At 40.1% G+C, this 24122-nt stretch overlaps 1 protein-coding gene across 2 annotated transcripts in view; it reads right to left on the bottom strand.

The window, feature by feature from the left end:
* The window catches only part of FMO2 (flavin containing dimethylaniline monoxygenase 2), a 44371-nt gene that overhangs the window by 4083 nt on the left and 16166 nt on the right, over positions 1-24122 (bottom strand). The window contains exons 3-8 of one of the 2 annotated variants that reach the window (XM_004013689.6): positions 15900-16088; positions 13126-13288; positions 9430-9572; positions 5019-5218; positions 3427-3779; positions 496-568 (exon numbers count right to left, since the gene is read on the bottom strand). In XM_004013689.6, coding sequence (XP_004013738.3) covers positions 496-568; positions 3427-3779; positions 5019-5218; positions 9430-9572; positions 13126-13288; positions 15900-16088 — 1121 coding nt within the window. Of the gene's footprint in view, positions 1-495; positions 1370-2428; positions 3780-5018; positions 5219-9429; positions 9573-13125; positions 13289-15899; positions 16089-24122 lie in introns of those variants that run through there. The other variant, XR_009595687.1, reaches the window with a different exon arrangement.

Below are 24122 nucleotides of genomic sequence, written 5' to 3'. Positions count from 1 at the left end.
TTTGGGTATGGAATGGATTCTTAATGGGTCCTTAAGATCACTTAGGGATTCTACTGTGTCACAAAGTATAAATCCTTGACTTTCATTCCATACCAACTCCTTTCTAATTTGCTTTGATGGGAGTTCCCCCAGCTAACTTTCCAGAGATACTCAGGCTACTGTCACCACCAGTGCCCCATCCCATTTCCTCTTTACCACAGAGTGTGAGAAGATATAGAATCTAACACAGGCATCATACAAAGCAAATGAAAATACGTCAAGGAAAAATGTTCTCGTTTGGTGAAATGACTATTTTTAAGAAGTTGGATCTTAAACTAGCATATATAAGAATCACCTTGGAAGAACACAAAAATAGGAATTTCCAGTCTCACCCAGATTTTGATTAAGTTGGTCTGGGTTATGTCCCAGGAATCTGCATTTTTAAGAAGCAGCTAGGTGATTCTTGTGAGCAGTTCAATACTGTTCTATGTAAAAAATTAAAAAAAAAATCCTTACATGTCAATTCTTTTTTTATTCCTCTTGATAATGTCTTCCATCATAGTTCTCTCTGAGGGCAAGGTACATAAGCCTAGAAAATAAAAGGTTGGTTGAGCAGTTGGTTTGAATCAGTATCATTGCTTTCTCTAGTAATTGATTCTTACATGTAACTTTTGGCCACTGACCCATGTTAAACCAGTCAGGGAGGCTGTGCTGTTGAACTCCAGCATGTGCCACTCACATTGAGTTCTGTGTGATGTTGTCCAGGATTCACCAGACTACACCATGGACTCTGAGGTGGGGTGGTGGCAGTTAAGAGGGGAAGCTGGAGAGGGAAAGTGAGCCTAAGAAGTCAAGGAGCTGTGCCAGGTGGCTTGAGCTCCATTCTGAAGGTGGTGGGAAGCTGTGGGAAGTGACCTGATCAGGTTTGCCTTTTGGAAAGATTCTCCTAGGTATTGAATTTTGGAAAATGGGTCCAGGGAGGTGAGTTTAAAGGCAGAAAGACCAGTTAAGAGGCTGTGAAGTAAACCAGGTGAGGGAGAGAGTGGCACAAGCTAGGGTAGGAAAGTAGGGATGGAGAAAGAGTGAGTTATCATTCTGTGCTTGGGAGTCCATCTGTGTTACAAGTGTCCCTGGAGCTTCAGACACGCTGAAAAATGGTCAGTTTCTCAGGCAGGCTACAGTCCATGGGGTTGCACAGAATCGGACATGGCTGAGCAACTAACACTTTCACTTTTTTTGGCTCCCTGGGGGGTCAGACAGTAAAGAATCTGCTTTCAGTGAGGGAGACCCAGGTTTGATCCATGGGTCAGGAAGATCCCTTGGAGAAGGGAATGGCTCCCCACTCCAGATTCTTGCCTGGAGAATTCCAAGGACAGAGGAACCTGGTGGGCTACAGTCCATGGGGTTGCAAAGAGTCAGACATGAATGAAGAACTAACACTCCCTGGATATAGCTAGTCATCAGACATCTCAGATTCAGTGAGGCCAAAATTGAGCTTATCACTGAAGTCCTCCTGCTCAGGCTTGCATACCCTTCCACACGCCTCCCCTCATCACAGCCCCACTCTCAATCCAGTTTCCACTACCTGAGATCTGCAAGTCACCTATGATTCTGCTCTTTCCCTCTAATTTTTCTTCTTGGAGCCAATCATTATGTCCTGCTGGTTTTATTCTTAACTATTTGTCTCCTCCACCTTGTCTCTTTGCCTGGCTGAGGGGGTATCATGTTTTAGTATAGACCATTACATAGCCTTCTCACTGGTCTCTGGTCACTTTCAACTTTCAAATCTATCTTTCACACTAATGCTGAAATAATCTACCAAAAATGTAAATCTGATAATGTCTGGTCTTTGCTTAGAACCTTTCACTGGGTCCTCTGGCAGAAGAGCTTTCTTAAGTGGAGATTCTAGGTCTTCAGGTCAAACTTAATTAGGATTCCTAAGGGTCCACTGGATGGTTTTGGGTCTACCAGCTAAATTTGGGAAGGGGGTTCAGGTGGCTCAGCAGCAAAGAATTTGCCCGCAATGCAGGAGACGCAGGTTCGATTCCTGGATTGGGAAGATCCTTTGGAGAAGGAAATGGCAACCCACTCCAGTATTCTTGCCTGGGAAATCCCATGGACATAGAAGCCTGGCAGGGTACAGTCTACAGAGTCACAAAAGAGCTGAACATGACTTAGAGACTAAATAACAAGAAATTAGGAAAGAGCTGATCTATATTTTATATTCAAGCTTGTTGCTGCTGCTGCTGCTGCTAAGTCGCTTCAGTAGTGTCCGACTCTGTGCGACCCCATAGATGGCAGCCCACCAGGCTCCCCCGTCCCTGGGATTCTCCAAGCAAGAACACTGGAGTGGGTTGCCATTTCCTTCTCCAATGCATGAAAGTGAAAAGTGAAAGTGAAGTTGCTCAGTCGTATCCGACTCTTCGCAACCCCATGGACTGCAGCCTACCAGCCTCCTCTGTCCATGGGATAGTCCAGGCAAGAATACTGGAGTGGGGTGCCATTGCCTTCTCTGAAACTTGTTAGTGTGCCTTAAAAGCTTCCTCTGTTTTGGTCCCTTGCTCTCTAAGAAGAATCTTTCACCCCTCTCTGCCTCACACCCCATGTTCTAGGAATATCAGATAGCATGTAACTCTCCATCTATATCACACCTCTGTGCTCTCACTTAAGGGCTCCTTTTTCTGCCCCTGGGAAACCCAGCTATCTAGGAGTCTTCCTTGACCACATGCCCTTCCTCAGCCCCACTCTGCTGTTGCTCAGCACCATTTCTCTTTCCAAACACTCCATGCATTCCTCTGACAAAGCATTTGTCTTACTATCTTGAAATGATCCATTTAAATTTGTCTCTATGCCACCAAGTTCCAGCACAGGGCTGAATATTCAATAAATTTTTGTTTAGCTGAATTGAACCCTGGGATCAGGGAGACAGTAACAGTCTTCTGAGAAGTGCAAAGTGCTACACAATGCTCAGAGAGAAATATTTCAATAATTTTATAGCTTTGTAGGGATCTGTGAGGTTGAGGTGCTTAGATATTAACAGTTAATTTGAAGTTAAGTATGGAGTAGGCCCTAGGTCTCTTGATTTGCACATATCCCAAGGAATTTATAAATATTTTATAGGTAAAACTTGGAGTCATAGATGTCTTCCTTCTTCACTGTTCTCTCATTAGTCCAACAAAAAGTAATAATGTACTTAACACTATGCCAACTGAAATTCTCTGAATTTTCTAATATTTTAAAGGAATGATTATGGATATTTATTCTTGTATCCCAGTATTGGTTATTTTTTGAATTCTCTGCTAATTTTTTAGGATGCCAGTTTTGTGAGAGCAGCCAAGGTTGGAAAGCTTCTTTTTGGCAACCTCCTTTTCTAAACTTGTTTTTGAGCAAAGTCCACCAAGTATGAAACCCTCAGCCACTCACCTGCCTGCTAACTCACTCACTTACCTTTGAAAACTCTGGTTACCCAACGAGCTTGAAGTTCAACAGTTGGGAAAATGGAACCTAGGGGCTGGATGAGACCAATGCATGCAAGAGTTGACTTCTCCAGTTGAGGAGGGAACATGAATTTGTACAGTGAGACCATATTATTCTCTACTTTAACAAGATCTTCAAGGAAGGGAAAAGAGACAGTATATCCTGTTGCAAAGACAATGATGTCAATGTTCTCTTCCACTGTTCCATCTTCAAAGATGGCAGATGTTTCTGTGAGCTCTTTCACTCTTGATTTCACCTTGATGGCTCCATAGAGTATACGACTTGGAAGATCATCATTTATGACGGGCTCTTTAACAAGGTATCTGAAACACGCAGAAGAAAACACTCAGAAGGGAGTATTTAGTGAGGATTTTTGAACTCTGTTAATATTTTATGGGGTTGGATCTGAGAAAATTGTAAAACTTTCTAACTTGACTTTCTAACTTGGCCTACCCCAAGCTTTACTCTCAGACTTTATTCTCATGTCACATGAGACTTTATTCACATGTCACATATCTCTTCCTTCAACAAATAAGGAAAACATGCATGTAGATGATGTAGGCAAAACACATTGCAAAAAAAGACATCCTAAGGGTTTAGACAAAATGCCAATGCCTGTGATCAATTCCTGAGTTCTCCAGTTGCCATTATCCTGCTGATATTTCCACTGTTGCTTTATGTTATCTACCTTTAATTATCTTGCTGCTTCATTTAATCTCTATCTGATCATAAGTAAGGAAGAAAAAATTTGTTAAATTCCCATCAGTTTTGAAACTAATTAAGAGGATAGTGTGAAAATTAATGCATAGAATTAAGTTTGGGGATATCTCAAATATCCATGGATAGCATGATAGCATGAATAGTGGGGCAAAGTCTGGTTATATGTCTAGAATTTCCTTTTCTTTTTTAGATTTGAGAACCACTTAAAAAAAAAAAAAGGCTGCATGGCATATATATCAGATCTCAGAATACAGCAGCCACACTGCATTTGTTGAAAGACTGCAAAGCTCACCTGTTCTTTTTTTTTTTGGCGGGGGAGGGGAGAAGGAGCCTGTTATACTTTGCTAACTCTACACCATAAGAGTTCTTCCCATGGGTAGCTTTTGAGAACATATTTATTGCCTGTTAATCTCCAAGTTATACATCACTGATCTTATGAACACAAGCAAACAATATGGATGTTTATTTTTCTTTATTTGATAACAGGCTCCTATAGAATTTGGATCAGTTTTCCCACTCCACCTTCTGAAAGGAAGGTCACAATCTCTTAAAACAGCCTTTTCCAATGTTGGATAGCTCTGGGTATTAGGAAGTCCTTCCCCAATCCTAGTTCTACTCTCTGGAGCAACTCATAATATTTATACTTCATCTTCTCAAATATTAACTTTTTAAAAGACATACAGAATGAATCTGGGATTCAAAATCTGGGAGCTATATGATACCCTTACTGTTAGGTTGTGGTTTGAACTACCATGTTAGCGATCTGGCTCTTTTCAAAGAGAAACCCTTCTGACAACCCTGATTATCAATGAGTATACCATAAAAAAGCAAAATAACTCTACTTGTTTTGAGGGACAAGGCCATAATTTTCATGGTTGAACCATTGATTCATCCCTTTTTCCATCATCCATTTTATAACTCTTCGTGGCACGGCATTTCGGAGCATGGTTTTAAACTGGGTGTGGTACACCAAGTCCCAGGCATAGCCATCTTTAGAGACACGACTCATGACCCAGGAACCATGTCTGGTGCTGATAAAGACCTGGTGAGCAAAAAGGAATGCAGTTCACATTAGGGCATCATCTTTTTTGGGAGGAACCCACTGTGTAGATAATATACCACATGTATGGCCCCAGAACTGGCTGAAATGCTTTGTCTTAAAGGTAATTGACTTCAAAGTGAAGGATCTTCTAGTGTTCACTGCTCTGGGTCAGCTTTATTGTACAAGTGGTGCCCGGGGTATTTACGCTGATAGAGGAAGACTACCATAGTCTTGAGAACTTCAAGGAGATGCGAGAAAAATCTCTGGGCTAAACTAACCATAAAACCCACAAATCTATGTTTGCATTGTGGTTCGATACGTCTTCCCTCCTCTCACTTTTCTATCCAATCCAAGTTGTCTTTATTGCAAAGGTATACAATTATAATCCAAGGAAATATATATGATTGCAGCCTAAAAGCCAGATTTTTAACTCTGAATTTATTTTAAAAACTCAGAGTTTAAAAATCTAACCTTTACTATTCATAGATATTACTTTATATGGAAGTTAAAATGGGAGGTAATCAGTTATATTAATATATATATATATATATGTACATATGTTTATTCTTTTTCAGATTCTTCTCCCATATAGGTTATTAGAGAGTACTGGGTATATTTCCCTGTGCTGTACAGTAGTTCCTTGTTGATTGTATATTTTACAGATGGGCTTTTATTTTATTTCTAGTAGTGTGTGTGTGTGTGTATGTCAGATGTGTTCTTTACCTTGTATACTCATATTGCCCTAGTTTTCAAGATGTACATTTAAATCTCTTTTCAGGTGTTTATTTTACCTTGTTTACTGTTACTTCTCCATTGACAAAATACATATTTCATCTGCTTCTTAAAATTTTGCATGTCAGTACTTTTACAGGCTAGAACTCTGTGAGTTCTATTGTACAAAGACTTGATAAACACATTAATACTCCCTTGTAAGGAACTGATTGACTTAAGAGTTGAAGACTGTGAATTCTAGATCGAGGACTCTGGATTCAGACTACCTGGGTTTGACTCCCAGCCTTACTACTTACAAGCTGTGTTGCCTTGAGTGAGTTACTTCAACCTCTCTGTGTCTCTGTTTCTCTCTCCATAAAATAGGGGTGTAGCAGTACCTGCTTCATAGAATTGTTGTACCAATTAAAGGAGATGATACATGTAAAGGACTGAAATTATTGCTTGGCCAATGACAGGTATTGCTAGCTATTATTATTTTGTAAATTTAGGCTGGAGGAGTTTCATGTAGTGCCTCATATCTGGAGTGAGCCAGAATTTGGAGACAAATTTTTCTGGGTCTCAACTCCTTAACTTGTAAAGTAGCACTTATATAAAATGGTGTTGAATTGTTGGTCTGTGCGTAGTAATATACTTAACATCCTGACTGTTTCTGCTGCTATCCTTTTGTTGGCTTAGCCAATACTTTGGTTAGGCATTAGGTAATATACTTAGATATTTCTGTGAAGTCTCTTTCCATTACTTATCATCTGCCCTTCTTCTTTAGGGCTTCCGTGGTGGCTCAGTTGGTAAAGAATCTGCCTGTAATGCAGGAGACTTAGGGTTGATCTCTGGATTGGGAAGATCCATTGGAGAAGAGAATGGCTATCCACTTCAGTATTCTTGCCTGGAGAATTCCATGGACGGAGGAGCCTGGTAGGCTACAGTCCATGGGCTTGCAAAGAGTTGGACATGACTGAGTGAATAACACACTTAGGATCAATCCATGTTCACACTGGAAGCTCTGCCTATTTTATTCCCTTTCTTTCTCTGTCACCATACCTGCAGCAGGGGAGTCTAATCTGGCTAGCTCCACTAGCTGCTATCAGTGTGATATGTCTAAGGATTTAGGATCAGATGTATACTTCAGGCAAAGGACCAGAGATTTGGGTTTTGGTGGGAAAGTGTATGGATAACTCAGCACCATCACACAGCATTTTGAGTGGGTGGTTGGACTGTGGTAGAACAAGTCATATAATTATGAACATGAACTTCCTTTAACAGAAGCAGGGCACACTTAGGACTAAGGTGAGTTTAGACTGTAATTTTAAGCTTTGCAGGTGCACCTGGTTCTAACCCTTACCTACACAGCTCCTAGAAAATCTCTGGTAAGCCTTGTCAAAGAAGGATTGAGAGTGCATTACTCAGTGTAAGATATTTTATCATAATGATCAATTATGTTATTAATCTAATAAATGTTGGAAAGACACTATTTAAAGATTAATGAGCTGGGAAGCACACGAATATAGCTAAGGTGCTTAATACTGAATCTACAGTATACTAACACATATATATGGAATTTAGAAAGATGGCAATGACGACCCTGTATGCAAGACAGGAAAAAAGACACAGATGTGTATAACGGACTTTTGGACTCAGAGGGAGAGGGAGAGGGAGAGGGTGGAATGATTTGGGAGAATGGCATTCTAACATGTATACTATCATGTAAGAATTGAATTGCCAGTCTATGTCTGACGCAGGATACAGCATGCTTGGGGCTGGTGCATGGGGATGACCCAGAGAGATGTTATGGGGAGGGGAGGTGGGAGGGGGGTTCATGTTTGGGAACGCATGTAAGAATTAAAGATTTTAAAATTAAAAAAAAAATCAGTGAAATGGTGAATGCCATTTAACATAATAAATGCATTACTCAAGAAAAAAAAATACTGAATCTAGTGTGATAGACAGGCTTTTACATGGCAAAGCCCATATGAGGAAATAGACTCTTGCAATCTAAGATCTTTGGATCAGCTGTTCTAAGCCCAAATCACTGACCTGCAAAATGTAGTGGTCTAGTATGGAGCTTCACTTAGTTGACGGCTAGGTCAGCTCCTTTCATCATACTCCCTTCCTCAAGCTTGTCAGGTTTTCCAAACAGCAAGGGGACTGAACTTGGCACTTCCCCCACCTGAGCTGGCTCTTCTCTGAGCCTTTACAGTTACTGCCTCTTTACTTGTTCTTCACATGAAGGCCTTAAAACTTTGAAAAATGAAAAGTAGTTTCTTTTCATAAATAAGGTGAGGACCTCCTGTGTCTAGTACAACTCTTTCTGGTGTTAATGACCTGCTCTGTCCTCAGGGTGGTAACTCTGACAGGTCCCAGTGGAACCCCTTCATTAACCTGCTGGGGAAGCACCACGTATGTTTATCATAAGTGGTTTGCTACTAGGCATCTGAGCCCTGGGGCTTCCTTGGTGGCTCAGGGGTATGAACCAGAGCCTGCCAGTGGAGGAGATGCATGTTAGATTCCCAGTCCAGTAAGATCCCCTGGATAAGGAAATGGCCTCCCACTCCAGTATTCTTGCCTCGGAAATCCCATGGACAGAGGAGCCTGGAGGACTATAGTTCATGGGGTCACAGAGTCGAATACGACTAAATGACTCAAGAACAACAACAACCTTTGAGTCCTGACAGTGTGAGTCTCAGGATAGGGCACTTTTGGCAGTGGTAGACATGGCCGCAGTAAATCCTGAGTAGCCAGAAGATGCCAGGCTAAGGAGGCCCGTCTAAGAGTGATAGAGCCCCTGGAATCCAGACCATGTTGAAAGGGCTTGCTGTGGGGAGAGGAACCTAAGCTATTTTCTCATCTTTGCCTAGGCCTGTCCTTCTAAAAGGGATTTAGTTTCTGCCATTCCCAACCATCTCTGTCAGCATCATCTGCATCTTATAATGTTTGACGCTGGCAGCTAAGCTGTGTCATTCCTGAACAGGTGCAAAGATAACAGTGGTCGGAAGGCCTCAGGAAGCACCTAAATATTTATGATCTTGTTTGGGAGTCTTATTGTTTATTTAATCTCTCTCTTTTAAAAAATGATTCTTGGGAACTATGGATTGTTTACATTTCAAATAGAATTCAAATATGTGTTAAATTTCTAAAAGGCACTCCTCCAAAGATGAGCAGGTCAACTCATAGAAGCCCCTGGGTAGAAACAAGGCCTCCTGTGCTGAATGTTGTCTGATCCAAACTTAAGTGAGGAGAAGTCCAGAGAAGTAAAATGACTTGCTTTAGGTTACACAGCTGATTAACGGCAAAGCTGGGAGATTGACTGGCTTCCTGATTTCTTAATTTCCTATGATACCACACTGGGCAACCAACCAACTAATCAACAATTATTAAGTAATGGAGCCTTGGTTATATGGCTGTGATTTTCTACTATGCCCTTCCCTTTTCCTCTCCTCCCACCCCCCACCCCCAGCAGACAAGGTAATCAGGGAGCATCTTACCTGAGCAGCTTTCTTACACAACTCAACTGCAATATCTGAGGCTGAGTTTCCTATTCCAATCACCAAAATGCGTTTCTTTTCAAATCCCTCTGGGTGCTTGTATTGGCGGCTATGGAAATACTGGCCTTTGAACTTCTGGATACCTTTGGGGTGAAGAAAAGAGAAATCTATGAAATATGTCAAGTTAATTTCAATAAAACTGCACTGTCAGCTTTTCTTTTCTGGGGTCAATCATTTGTTTTGTTATTTCTCCTCTTAGGGAAGTTATAATATTAAGGCCAACTGGCAAACTCAAAGTATGAGGCATGTAAGAAATGTTAGGTTAAGCATATGGTGAAGTGAAGTGAAAGTCACTCATTGTGTCTGACTTTTTGTGACCTCTGGACTATACAGTCCATGGAATTCTCCAGGCCAGAATACTGGAGTAGGTAGCCATTTCTTTCTCCAAGGGATCTTCCCAACCCAGGGATTGAACCCAGGTCTCTCGCATTATGGGCAGATTCTTTACCATCTGAACCACCAGGGAAGCCCAAGCCTATAGTTCAGCACCAAAACAGTTGATTTCAGAGGTTGCAGCTTAGGTATTTACTAGAGGACAGATGGTTTTGATGAATAGAGCAGAGTCAGGTATTGATTTCCAGCCATCCATTATCCTATTTTGGACTATACAATGATACTTCAATATCACATAGCATATATTCTTTTAAATGTTTCTTAAACATATTAGTAAGTGCTATTATTATGATTGTGTAATAATTGGAATAACATTCATCTTTCTTATTTTGCAAAAGCAAATAAAAACTAAAATAAACTAAAAACAAGGCACATTTAAGTCAAAGGATAGTTTCCACATTACACTAAGTCAGCAACTTACTGGATGAGCCTTTTTCTTTAATTAATTTTTTTATTGAAGGATTACAGAATTTTGTTGTTTTCTGTCAAACCTCAACATGAATCAGCCACAAGTATACATATATCCTCTCCCTTCTGAACCTCCCTCCCATCTCCCTCCCCATCCCACCCCTCTAGGTTGATACAGAGCCCCTGTTTGAGTTTCCTGAGCCATACAGCAAATTCCCATTGGGTACCTATTTTACATATGGTAATATAAGTTTCCATGTTACTCTTTCTTTACATCTCACCCTCTCCTCCCCTCTCCCCATGTCTATAAGTCTATTCGCTATATCTGTTTCTCCATTGCTGCCCTGTAAATGAATTCTTCAAAACCATTTTTCTAGTTTCCGTATATGTGCGTTAGAATATGATATCTTTCTTTTTCTGATTCACTTCATTCTGTATAATAGGTTCTAGGTTCATCCACCTCATCAGAACTAATTCAAATGCATTCCTTTTTATGGCTGAGTAACATTCCATTGTGTATATGTACCACAACTTCTTGGTCCCTTCATCTGTCGATGGGCATCTAGGTTGCTTCCATGTTCTAGCTGTTGTAAATCATGCTGCAATGAACAATGGGATACATGTGTCTTTTTCAACTCTGGTTTCCTCAGGGTATATGCCTAGGAGTGGGATTGCTGGGTCATATGGTGATTTTATTCCTAGTTTTTTAAGGAATCTCCATACTGTCTTCCATACTGGCTGTATCAATTTACATTCCCTCCAACAGTGCAAGACCATTTCCTTTTCTTCACACCCTCTCCAGCATTTATGGTTGTAGGCTTTTTGATGATGGCCATTCTGACCAGTGTGAGGTGATATCTCATTGTGGTTTTGATTTACATTTCTTTAATAATGAGCAATGTTGAGCATCTTTTCATGTGTTTGTTAGCCATCTGTATGTCTTCTTTGGAGAGCCTTTTTAAAAAAATTTGTTTTTAATTGAAGGATAATTCAGAGAAGGCAATGGCAATCCACTCCAGTACTCTTGCCTGGAGAATCCCAGGGATAGGGGAGCCTGGTGGGCTGCTGTCTATGGGGTTGCACAGAGTTGGACATGACTGAAGTGACTTAGCAGCAGCAGCAGCAGGATAATTGCTTTGCAATATTGTGTTGATTTCTTCCATACATCAGTGTGAATCAGCCAAAGGTATACATTTGTTCTCTCCCTCTGGAACCTCCCTCCCATTTCCCACCCCATTTCACCCTTCTAGGTTGTCACAGAGCCCCAGTTTGAGCTCCCTGAGTCATACAGTAAATTCCCACTGCCTATCTATTTTGCATATGATAGTGTATATGTTTCCATGTTCCTCTCTCCATTCGTTCCACCCTCTCCTTCCCCCACCTCAACCCATATCAACAAGTCTGTTCTCTATGTCTGTGTCTCCATTGCTGCCCCGAAAATAGGCTCATCAGTACCATCTTTCTAGATTCCATGTATATGTATTAATATACTATATATTTGTTTTTCTCTTTCTGACTTCACTCTGTATAATAGACTCTAAGTTCATCCACCTCATTAGAACTGACTCAAATGTGTTCACTTTTATGGCTGAGTAATATTCCATTGTATGAATGTGCCACAGCTTCTTTATCCATTCATCTGTCGATGGACATCTAGATTGCTTCCCGTGGACAGGCCTTTTTGAAGATAAACATCGGTGTCTTTTCCCAGGAAAACATGACCTTATTAAAGTCTTTGATGATGGGTTGCTTGAAAGAGCCTTTAGATCACGTGCTCAGTTGCTTCAGTCGCATAGGACTCTGCAGCTCCATGGACTGTAGTCTGCCAGGCTCCTCTGTCTATGGAATTTTACAGGTAAGAATACTGGAGTGGTTGCTCTTTCCTTCTCCTTTAAATTATTTGAGTTCTCAAAGTGTTGGTCCCTTGGCCAGCAGTATTAGCATAACTTGTTAGAGATGCAAATTCTCAGTCTAGACCTACAGAGCTGGAAATGCTAGGGGTGGAGCCTATAAAGTTGTGGTTTTAAAAGTCCTCCAGGTGATTCTGTTGGAAAGTTCCATTGCTTTAGATCAGGACGTCTCAGTCCTGGTTGCATATTGAAATCACTTGAACAAGTAATTGACCTAGGCCTACCCTAGACCAATTGAATCTTTGAAGGTTATTTGAACTTTAAAACCTCCTCAGGTGGTTTGAATAATGTGGGGCTTGGACTGAACCACCCTATTAAATGTTTTCCTAAAGGCCTTGGGAAGGAAGTGTGCTCTCTTAAGGAGGAGACTGGGAGGGGCCATCCTCCCCTGCACTCCCAGCATCCATCACTATCGTATAGGAGCACTGATGTCCAGAAACTACCCCCAATAACCCTGGCTGTGGGCATGGCTCTGTGGAAGTCCCCAGAATGAAACAAAGTCACAAGTGTTTGGCAGGATAGAAAAAGGTCAGGGTAAGCTTTTGTTATTGTTCAGCCCCTCAATCCTGTCCAACTCTGCAACCCCATGGACTGCAGAATGCCAGGCTTCCCTGCCGTGAGGTAAGGTATATGGCTGAAAGGATCTCTCCAACAGAAAACCAACTTGGGTGAAAATTCTCTGAAATTCTGAGTAACATTTAGTCACTTTGGGGGAGGCTGAACTTTGGCTGAACTCTGATAATGAAGACCCGGAGGGCTCAAAAGAAACAAAGGTGGTATTTGGAGTCTTTCATCTTTCTGGCTCTATCCTGATTTTAATATTATGCTGAGTTGCAGTAGCTAGCCAGTTTTGCTGTCAATCCAGCCTGAACATTAAATGCTTGGACACCTACTCCCAAAAGCCGGGGCTCTACACAGGCCTCACCTGGAAATGACTCCAGTGGGAGATGAGGAATGATGTGATGGCCGTTGCAGACCATGACTCCGTCAAAGACAGCGCTCTGCTCCTTGCCATTGTTCTCTGTAACAACCACCCACTGGCCAGAGGATGCAAAATCTGGGTGTTTTTTCACACTGAGGACGGTTGTCTGGAATCAAACACAGAGAAGGCATCACTGAGAATTACTCTGGCATAAAAGGGGCCTTGTCCAGTGCCAGGAGTGGGTAAGGGTAGAGTGCAATGTCTGGCTCCATTGAGATTCCATTTGAAGCCATTTCAAGCCACTGAAGGCAAAGACTGCTAAGTGCGCCCTGCTGCTTCTTCCTTGGCACATGCTACCAAGGATGTACTGCTTTGTGTGAGAGGCCTGACTCAACAGTGGGAATCAGCGTTAAGGACTGAATAAGGAGGGAGACTTAGAAAATCACGGCAAAACTCTGGGCAAGATACAAAATACATGTTCATCATTCAAGTGATCCCACAATCAGCATTTATCACAAAACTTGTGTTGACCTCTGTGCAGACTCTGTGTTAGAGAAGATATTCCATGTATAGCACCTGGTACCATGACAGTACTCCATGAATGGTGAGTTGTTCCTATTTATTTTATTAAAGGCATCATGTGGTTTTTTTTTTTAAATTAATTTATGTTTGGTTGCACTAGGTCTTCATTGCTACTCGCAGGCTTTCTCACATTGTGGAGAGTAGGGGTTACTCTTCATTGAGGTGCATGGGCTTCACGTTGAGGTGGCTTCTCATGTTGCTGAGGATGGTCTCTAGGGCATGAGAGCTTCAGTAGTTGCGGCACACAGGCTCAGTATTTGCAACACACAGGCTCAGTAATTGTGGTGGATGGGCTTAGTTGCCCCATGGCATATGGAATCATCTTGGACCAGGGATCAAACCTGTGTCCCTGCATTGGCAGAGGGATTCTTATCCACTGTGCCACCAAGGAAGTCTGCATCATATCCTTTATTTTGCATATTGTTGTTTATTAGTGAGTGCAGATTATATTTTTTTGGTAATATTTATTGTTACATTTGTACAACATTTCTTGCTTTGTGAATTGTCTGTTCATATCCACTGTTTTTTTTTTTTTTTTTAAAGATGTAGTGTGTGGGCTTCTCTTGCAGAGCACAGGCTCTAGGAGTGTGGGCTTCAGTAGTTACAGCACGTGGGCTCAGTAGTTGTGGCTTGTCATATTTATTTTTAAAATGTCTTACTAGCAATACATTTCATACTCATTTGGATTAAATTACTGGTTTATTGATTTTTTGTAAATGTTGTTTGCTGTGTGGAGGTTTATGGAGTTTTAAAAGTGTACATAAATGGTGTGTTTGCTGTATTTAAGAAGCAATGTCAAAGGAAGTGAAGAGTTTCTCCCAGATGAACAGCATGCATCCCTCTTGATGGTAACTGTTTGAGCCCCTTATACATGCTTTTCAAAATTTCAGATATTTTTCAAAATGCTGTGTTGGCAATTTTGAAACTTTTACAGTTTTAAAAAATGTATGTGAAATGTTGTGAAAAGCCTACAAAATGTCTGGATATTTTCAGTTGAAAGATTTCAAATTTGAAGTTAAGCATAGTATATTCACTAAAGTACTCCAGATTCTTGGTTATTCAAAATGTGGTCAGAGGACCAATCTTCACTGTCACTGGGGAGGTTTTTAGAAATGTAACTGACCTGAGCCAGTTCACTCCTCCCCAAGCAACCTGGTAGTTTCCTATTCCTGGGAGGTCACCGTATTGATACTGAACTTAGTCTGGACATGTCCTTTTATAGTTTGAATTGAGTTCTTGCATCTTATAGCTTGTACCGATTCAGAGACCAATAAATGGGAGTGAGTTTTCTTAACCCCTCTCCAACCTCCAGAAAACAATGTCAGTAAAACGATAAGCAAGAGAAGAAGCAACTAGGGGAACTCTATATTAGATAGGTGGAAACATTTTCATGGTATTTGCATATGTTTATGTCCACCAAATCAATTATTACAAATAATGTAATATAAATCTATAGTAAAACAAAAATTACTGAGAAAATGAAATGTGTTAAAAAATAAGTTCTACCAATATTTATTCAAAGCTATAATTTATTTCCTAGACAGTTACTAGTTTTCAGAGTATAGGTTATTGATACAAATTTAGGATGTTTAATGAAGATATTGTTTTTTTTCTTGTTGATTATTTGTTTTTGAGGAAACAAGGGAAAGGTAGTTATAATTGCATTTCAGAATTATCTGGCCATTCTTATGTTGCTAAAGAATGCATCAAAAATTAACAAAAATGGTTTCTATAGGGTTCTGAGATGAATGGGGAGCTGTGGGTTTATCTAATCCATTTTCTAAGATAATCCATTTCTATGGAGAAGGTAAGAAAATAAAACAACATAACTTGTTTTCATATACCTTTCAAAGGAAATGAGGCTAGTCATCTTCAGTGGTTATAGATACTAATTTAAATGCAGTTTCACTGTCAAAATATCATTCAAGTCTTAATTTTGATAAATGTTTTTCTTCTGTTTATGCATATAGCCTATAATATCACAGGTAATGACATTACTTTTTGAGTTTTCTATCGTGCTGTTTGGAGAAGGAAATGGCAACCCACTCCATTGTTCTTGCCTGGAGAATCCCAGGGACAGGGGAGCCTGGTGGGCTGCCGTCTATGAGGTCGCACAGAGTCGGACACGACTGAAGTGACTTAGTAGTAGTAGTAGTATCGTGCTGTTTCCCTCCCTCCTACCCAAAATACAATACCTGGAACTGAATATACTTTAGTAGATCAAACTTCTTGGCAAAGATTCTGAAATATTCCAGGAGTTTAGAATTGTGCAGGAAGTTTGGAAAATCTTCAGGCATTGGAAAGTCACTGAAACAGGACATTTCTTTGCTGGTGTTGCTGATGACAGATTGATAGATACTTGCTCGGCCATCGTCAACATTTTCCTAATGAAATAAAGGAGTAGTAATAAGGTATTAAAGAAATCCCTTGATTTTCTATTCACCTTCCACATCTAACCCCTGCGTGATGTAAAGCTCTTTCATTGTTGCTGTTGTTTAGTCATGTTCAACTCTTTTGTGACCCCGTGGACTGTAACCGGCAAGGCTACTCTGTCTATGGGATTTCCCAGGTGAGAATACTGGAATGGGTTGCCATTTTCTTCTTCAGGGGATCTTCCCAACCCAGGGATTGAACCTACCTCTCCCACTTGGCAGGTGGATTCTTTACCACTGAACCAACTGGGAAGCCCCTTTCATTGCTGCAGTATGACTGAAGCGTCTGGTGGATGAGGAGCTGTGTGTGTGCCATTCTTACGTTGGTTAAGAATGCATCAATAATTAGCTTCCCAGATTTCTAACTGTTTAGTGTCAATCATTGTGACAACTGATGCTGAAGCTGACACTCCAATACTTTGGCCATCTGATGTGAAGAACTAACTCACTGGAAAAGACCCTGATGCTGGGCAAGATTGAAGGCAGGAGAAGAAAGGGATGATGGATGAGATGGTTGGATGGCATCACCGACTCAATGGACATGAATTTGAGTAAACTCCAGGTGTTGGCAATTGACAGAGAAGCCTGGTGTACTGCAACCCATGGGGTTGCAGAGTCAGACACGACTGAGTAACTGAACTGAGCTGAACTGATTGTGACAATCAGCCCCCTTCCAAAATTTTCCCTGGGGAGGCTACGCCTGTCTTCCACATCTTTAGGAACCAATAAACTCTGCGTCACTGGTCAGAGACTATAATGGAGAATTTCAGTTAAAATGAGTACTTTGGGGAGCAGGAAGTGTTCACATCTTAATTTGAATCCCCCGCCTTTATCTTATGCTTTATGTGAATCAACCTTCCTCAAGTGATAATAGTAAGTAGTAGTTTTTTTGTTTCTGGATGCACTGGGTTTTTGTTGCAGTGCGTGGGTTTTCTCTAGTTGTGTCAGTGGCTTATTTGCTCTGTAGTATGTGGGATCTTAGTCCCCGCAGTGGGGTCAAACCTACATCCCCTGCACTGGAAGGTGGATTCCTAACCCCTAGACCACCAGGGAAGTCTCAAATAAGTAGTATTAATGCCAATCAAGTACATTTTTTCCTTTTGAACTTTTTATTTTGTACTAGAGTAGAAAAACATCGATTTCTGCTTTATTGACTATGCCAAAGCCTTTGACTGCGTGGATCACAATATACTGTGGAAAATTCTGAAAGAGATGGGAATACCAGACCACCTGACCTGCCTCTTGAGAAATCTATATGCATGTCAAGAAGCAACAGTTAGAACTGGACATGGAACAACAGACTGGTTCCAAATAGGAAAAGGAGTACGTCAAGGCTCTATATTGTCACCTTGCTTATTTAACTTATATGCAGAGTACATCGTGAGAAACGCTGGGCTGGAAGAAGCACAAGCTGCAATCAAGATTGCTGGGAGAAATATCAATAACCTCAGATATGCAGATAATACCACCCTTATGGCAGAAAGTGAAGAGGAACTAAAGAGCCTCTTAATGAAAGTGAAAGAGGATACTGAGAAAGTTGGCTTAAAGCTCAACATTCAGAAAACGAAGATCATGGTATCTGGTCCCGTCACTTCATGGGAAATAGATGGGGAAACAGTGGAAACGGTGTCAGACTTTATTTTTTTGGGCTCCAAAATCACTGCAGATGGTGATTGCAGCCATGAAATTAAAAGACGCTTACTCCTTGGAAGGAAAGTTATGACCAACCTAGATAGCATATTAAAAAGCAGAGATATTTCTATGCCAACAAAGGTCTGTCTAGTCAAAGCTAAAGTTTTTCCAGTAGTCATGTATGGATGTGAGAGTTGGACTGTGAAGAAAGCTGAGGGCTGATGAATTGATGGTTTTGAACTGTGGTGGAGAAGACTCTTGAGAGTCCGTTGGACTGCAAGGAGATCCAACCAGTCCATCCTAAAGGAGATTGGTCCTTGGTGTTCATTGGAAGGACTGATGCTGAAACTGAAACTCCAGTACTTTGGCTACCTGATGTGAAAGAGCTGACTCATTTGGAAAGACTCTGATGCTGGGAGGGATTGAGGGCAGGAGGAGAAGGGGATGACAGAGGATGAGATGCTTGGATGGCATCACCGACTCAATGGACATGAGTTTGAGTGAACTCTGGAAGTTGGTGATGGACAGGGAGGCCTGGTGTGCTGTGATTCATGGGGTTGCAAAGAATCAGACACGACTGAGCGACTGAACTGAACTTATAGCTGATTAACCATGTTGTGATAGTTTCAGGTGAACAGCGCAGGGGTCAGTCATACATACAAAGGTATCCATTCTCCCTCAAACCCCACTCCCATCCAGGCTGCCACATACCACTGAGTTCCATGTGCTACACTATAGATCCTTGTTGGTTATTCATTTAAAATATTGCAGTGTGTACATGAACATCCCAAACTCCCTAGCTATCCTTTCCCCACCTGCCCATAGCAACCGTAAGTTTGCTCTTTAAGTTTGTGAGTCTCTTTCTGTCTTGTAAATAAGTTCATTTGTATCATTCTTTTTAGATTCCTCAGTCAAACCTTAAGTTTGATTCTGAGTGTTGTTGAGTATGCTTTGATAATTCAGGAGATAGCACATGCTGTGTCTGAGTTTATAATTTCCTCTACAAGAAGTGGTCTGTGTAATGATTTAATGTTAAATCATGTAAGAGCCAAGTGTGGTGATTCAGTGTTTGTGAAGTCAGAATGTTATCTAACAAGCTTTATAAGAAAATGCAAATAACGCCACCCCAAAACTCAACAGATGCTTCTGCACAGGCAGAGACTAAGTATATTCCAGCATATAGTAGTTGCTATAATGACTCAGCACCAGGGTAGGATGTAAAAAAAAAAGGAAAGATTATAGGAACTCATGAATTAATTGCAATAAATTACCTAATCTTAACATAAATGGCATTATAATGTTCTCTACGGAATAGTAAATAAAGGACAGTAAATATCCAACTCTAATTCTACCATTGTAGTAAATCAGTTGTATATGTTGCTTTCTTACCATTACTTATGGACAATTATTACTTTCCTGCCAGATCTTTAGGTCAAGCCTCCTTACATTTTTGGACATGGAAAGAGGCAACCTGGACTAGCAGCAGGGGCCTGGGCTTTGAGTTAGACACAGGTTTGAATTAATCTCTTTCAGGCTGTATGAGCCTGGACCAGTCAGTGCCTCTGAGCTTCGGGATGTGCTAGGTGCTCAAAAGTATTGTTACTGTCTGTTGTTACAGAGGAAGCTATAAGTTTCAGCAAAGTTGTCAGTGACTCCTCACTGTTCACCATAAAATAAAGGTATCCAGACAGCTGTTCTGACACCACAGGAACTGATACAAACACACTCACTATCATCTATCACATCTGAATTTTCTTTACAAGAGGCTATACTTAATTTCAAAGAGTTAAACTGTGGGATCTTTCCTCTTTTATCAGCAAAGCTCTTTATATGTGTTGGGCTTCACTGTGTCCAGAGATTATCAGTACTAACATGATTTTCCAAGGCTAAAACGATGTTTGCTCTCAGATCATGCCGTATAAGACCAATAAAATCCGAGTTTGTAGAGATCCTCCTCCCTCATACATTGCACTCTCTTCCTCATTCATTCATTCACTCATGCCTACCATAAGCCAGGAGTCAGATGCCTTTTTTCCCATGAGCAAATTGTTTATCTTTCCTAGTCCATAATTAAGGTGCAGATGATAGCTTTGTTGCAGTATTAAGTGGCTTGGTAAAAACTAGTCATGCTAGGGCATGTCAGCTTTCTAGGTGATTAATTTGGTGTGGTCTTATTATTAACTGTATGTATTTACAGAAGGCAAAGGGAGTTTGTATTCAAATATGAAGTGCTTTCTGTCTCATATACAAGGATATAATCTGAACTTTGGATGAATAAATCATGGTATTTTTGTTTTCCAACCTAGCTTCAAATTGCATAATACAGTCATCCCTTAGTATTCATAGGGGATTAGTTCCAGGACCCTCTGTGGATACCCACATCCAAGGATACTCAAGTCCATTATATAAAATGGTGTAATATATGCACAAAGCATACACAAGTTACGTAAGTCGGATTCCTCCTTTTCTCCTGTAAAATGGAGTTCATCAATTGTTCCGTAAGACAGCTGTCATGAGGCTTTGATGAGATTAGATAAAATGCTTCGTACAATGCCTGACTTTAAATAAGTGCTCCATCCACGTTTGTCTCTCTTGCATTACTACTGGCCATTAGAGTTAGTCTTACTGAACCAGTCATAGTTTTGAGACAGAATAACACGGACTGTTACAGTAGAGCTAACATGTTAGTTTTTACAAGTGCTTTAAATTGGCTTTAACATGTGGTTAGCTCCTCTGTCAGGTCATTTTAAGGGAATTTTGAGTGATGACAACTGGTTTTGATGTCTGAGCCCCTATAGTAGTTTCAGGGCCAGGGCAAGGCTCTCCTTTGGGGGTTTTACTTGTGTAATTTGACACAACTGATGATGACATCAAAATTCTTTTACTGAACATCAAGTAATCATCTTTATACTTAGGCTGATTGGTAGACAACTATTAAAAAATGCTTTCTGTCCATGTGCGCTTCTTCCTATACTGGCTGAAGCAGATGCCTATAGGCTTAGATAAATCTGGGTATAATTGAGTTTTCCTGGGGTTATAAAGGGAAGATGATTCTTATTAATTCTCCTGGCAAGAACACTGGAGTGGGTTACCATTTCCTTCTCCAATGCATGAAAGTGACAAGTGAAAGTGAAGTCGCTCAGTCATGTCTGACTCTTAGCGACCCCATGGACTGCAGCCTACCAGGCTCCTCCATCAATGGGATTTTCCAGGCAAGAGTACTGGAATGGGGTGTCATTTTCTTCTCCAAAGTAAATAAATTAATGTCTATCAACTATATATCTTGTTTAGGCCCTGAGCTTGGAGTTAGGGGTAAAGTATTACCAGGACAAACAGTTTTCTATCTTCATGGAGCTTATTGTCACATTGAATTAAAATCAGTTTGGGCTTTGGGGATGGAAGGTAGAGAAATAAGATGGGAGGCTTTGCTCTCAACCAAGGCAAGGACAGGAGACCTGACTTTCAAAACAGATAAATTTAACTCATATATTTACTTAAAACACAAGCACTGCCTAAAAATGAGCTAAGCACAAATACAGATTAATAGCCTGAATTTCCTAACAAATAGAATTGGTGACAATATACTTGTTTAAGATAATTGATCATATGGTAAGTATTTTTCTTAATATAAATTTTTTTGCAAGTCAGAAGATTATGTACCAAAACCAAGTTAGTTCAGACAACACCGATTTAGAATTTATGATCTTTTATTATAGGCTGGACTGAAGTTTATCTTTGATTCCTTAAAGATGAAAAGGATATAAAAACTAAATTAAGTTTAAGAAAGATTATAAAGCTAATATTTAATCTAGAATGAGCAAGCTTACAAAGCAAAAATCCACTTATTACAAATGTAAATATAAAATCTTATAAATATTTTTTGTTATGAAATTAATTATATTGACTTCTAACAATCCAAGGTTTATTCTCATGGCTAGTTATTCTAAGCAGTTTGGAAATAAAATTTATCTCTTTGAAAATATCCTAATATTCCATATTTTCACTTTTTCAGGTGGATTTTATCTGCTCTGTTACTTGTAATAAGTATAATTGAAACTTTAAATTCTTACCAATAAGAATATTTTTATTTTAATTATTTTAGCATTTTATTTTATTTTAGCATCTTATTTTTATTTTAAAAATTTTAATTTTTTAATTGGCTTATAGTTGATTTACAATGTTGTGTTAGTTTCTGCAGTACAGTGAAGTGAATCAGTTATACTTACATCCACTCTTTTTTAGATTCTTTTCTCATGTGGGTCCTTGTCCTACAGTCAGAGGCAAAACTGTCATTCTCAAATGCTAATCTATGGACTAATTCCAGTAGAAGAATCCAGGGGAGCTTTGAAAAGTATAAAAAGGGTGAGTAGGTCTGGTTTGGGCCCAGACATCTGTATTTTAGAAGTGCTCCCCAGCTGACTGTTATGCACAATGAACACTGGGAGACACACCCTTTATTAGAGTGTCATTGCATTCTGCCCTCTCTCCTTTGGGATGGTACTTCCCTAATTTCTACCCTTGATCACTGAAAGAGCCCCCTAATTAAACTCGTTGACTCAGATACTGCCCACTGTCTTCACTGATTTCAGGGTAAATGGTACACTCGTTGGCATGGGACACAAGGTCCTCATGGTGAGACTCTGGCTCTTCTCTCCAGCCTCATGAGTTATCTCTCAGCCACCTGCATCCTTCTTTCCAGCCACATTACGTGACTTTCTATTCTCTAAGTGTATCACGTTTCACAAATCTCCACACCTTTGCACATGCCATTTGCTCAGCCTAGATGGATTTTCACATATCTGATCTGTTTATTGTCAAGACAAATAAAAGTGTCATACCCTTCTGCTGAGTGAGATTCTGTGCTTTCCATAACACTCAGTGTTTCAGCTTTTATAAATCTGCACTCTGGATTTTCTTTAGTTCCCGCCACACCCCCCTCCTGAAAAACGAGCCCTTTGATGGCAGAGACTGTACAATTGCGTCTTTTTAGTACCTAATATATGCCTGGTGCATATTATGCAACCAGGTGATATGTTTGTTGAATGAGTGAAAGAAGTCATGTTAACCAGAGCATTTTCCCCTCATTGTAAATAGGGCTTAATGATACTAAGATACTACTAAATGATACATTAAAATAGTAGTGTAATGGGAATAAATAAATGGTTTTGTTGATAGTATGCTATAAACTTTGTTTTGTTTTATGCATGCAAATGTTATGATTTTGCTAATATTATGTTATAAACTTTTTCTATTCTATACATGTAAACATTACTTCTTTAAAAAAAAATTATGGAAAACTAACCAAAATTAGGGCTTTCCTCTGTAGCTCAGTTGGTAAAAAATCTGCCTGCAGTGCAGGAGACCTGGGTTCGATTCCTGGGTCGGGAAGATCCCTTGGAGAAGGAAATGGCAACCCACTCCAATATTCTTGCTTGGAGAATCCCACAGACAGAGGAGCCTGGCAGCGTACAGTCCATGACGTCGCAGGAGTTGGACACGACTTAGCGACTAAACCACCAATCAAAAGATATCTTAAACAGCTGGCAAAGAGGCTTAAGAACCATAGTATTTTATATTTGCTTTCCTGGAGAGTTATTAATATCTAACATGTTGAATTTGGTTCTATTAAATGGACAACAATGTACAAAAATATATATTGAATAATGCTGTGATACATTTATCACAGAGAACTTCTGAAAGTAAAACAAGGGTAAGGCGGTTATCTTTTCAGGGAAGGAAATGGCTCTTTGTTCTAAGCTAGTTCTTTCTAATGTTAAACTGAACATAGTGTGCTGTTAATAAAACATGCCAGTTGAAACAGAAGAGAGGCTGTGAGGCATAGAATAAAGAAAGTACATGTTTTGGTCAGTGCGAAAATGGCACCATATGGGGAAATTCCTTTTGGTGATTTCCCAGGTGTCTACTTCACAGTCTCATCTGTTATCAACATTTAAATTAGCAAATTTGATGGAGACAAATACAGACGATCAAATTTGTATATACCCAAAGTGTGGAGGCATAGAAACTTGACAGAGGATTGAAACTTCAAATAAACACTTAAGAAAGTGAGGTATAGGTGATTTACAATATTAGAGTACTTTCAGGTGTACAGATAGTGATTCAATATTTTTATACATTGTACTCCATTAGAACTTGTTTCTAATATTTCCCTGTGCTGTACAATATATCCTTGTTGCTTAGCTTATTTATTTTATACAAGGTAGCTAAGCCACACCAGTACTCTTGCCTAGAAAATCCCATGGACGGAGGAGCTTGGTAGGCTGCAGTCCATGGGGTCGCTACTAGTCAGACATGACTGAGCGACTTCACTTTCACTTTTCACTTTCATGCATT

Source organism: Ovis aries, chromosome 12 (assembly GCF_016772045.2).
Source record: "Ovis aries strain OAR_USU_Benz2616 breed Rambouillet chromosome 12, ARS-UI_Ramb_v3.0, whole genome shotgun sequence".
Classification (NCBI taxonomy): domain Eukaryota; kingdom Metazoa; phylum Chordata; class Mammalia; order Artiodactyla; family Bovidae; genus Ovis; species Ovis aries.
This window is presented reverse-complemented; position numbering and strand designations above follow the sequence as displayed.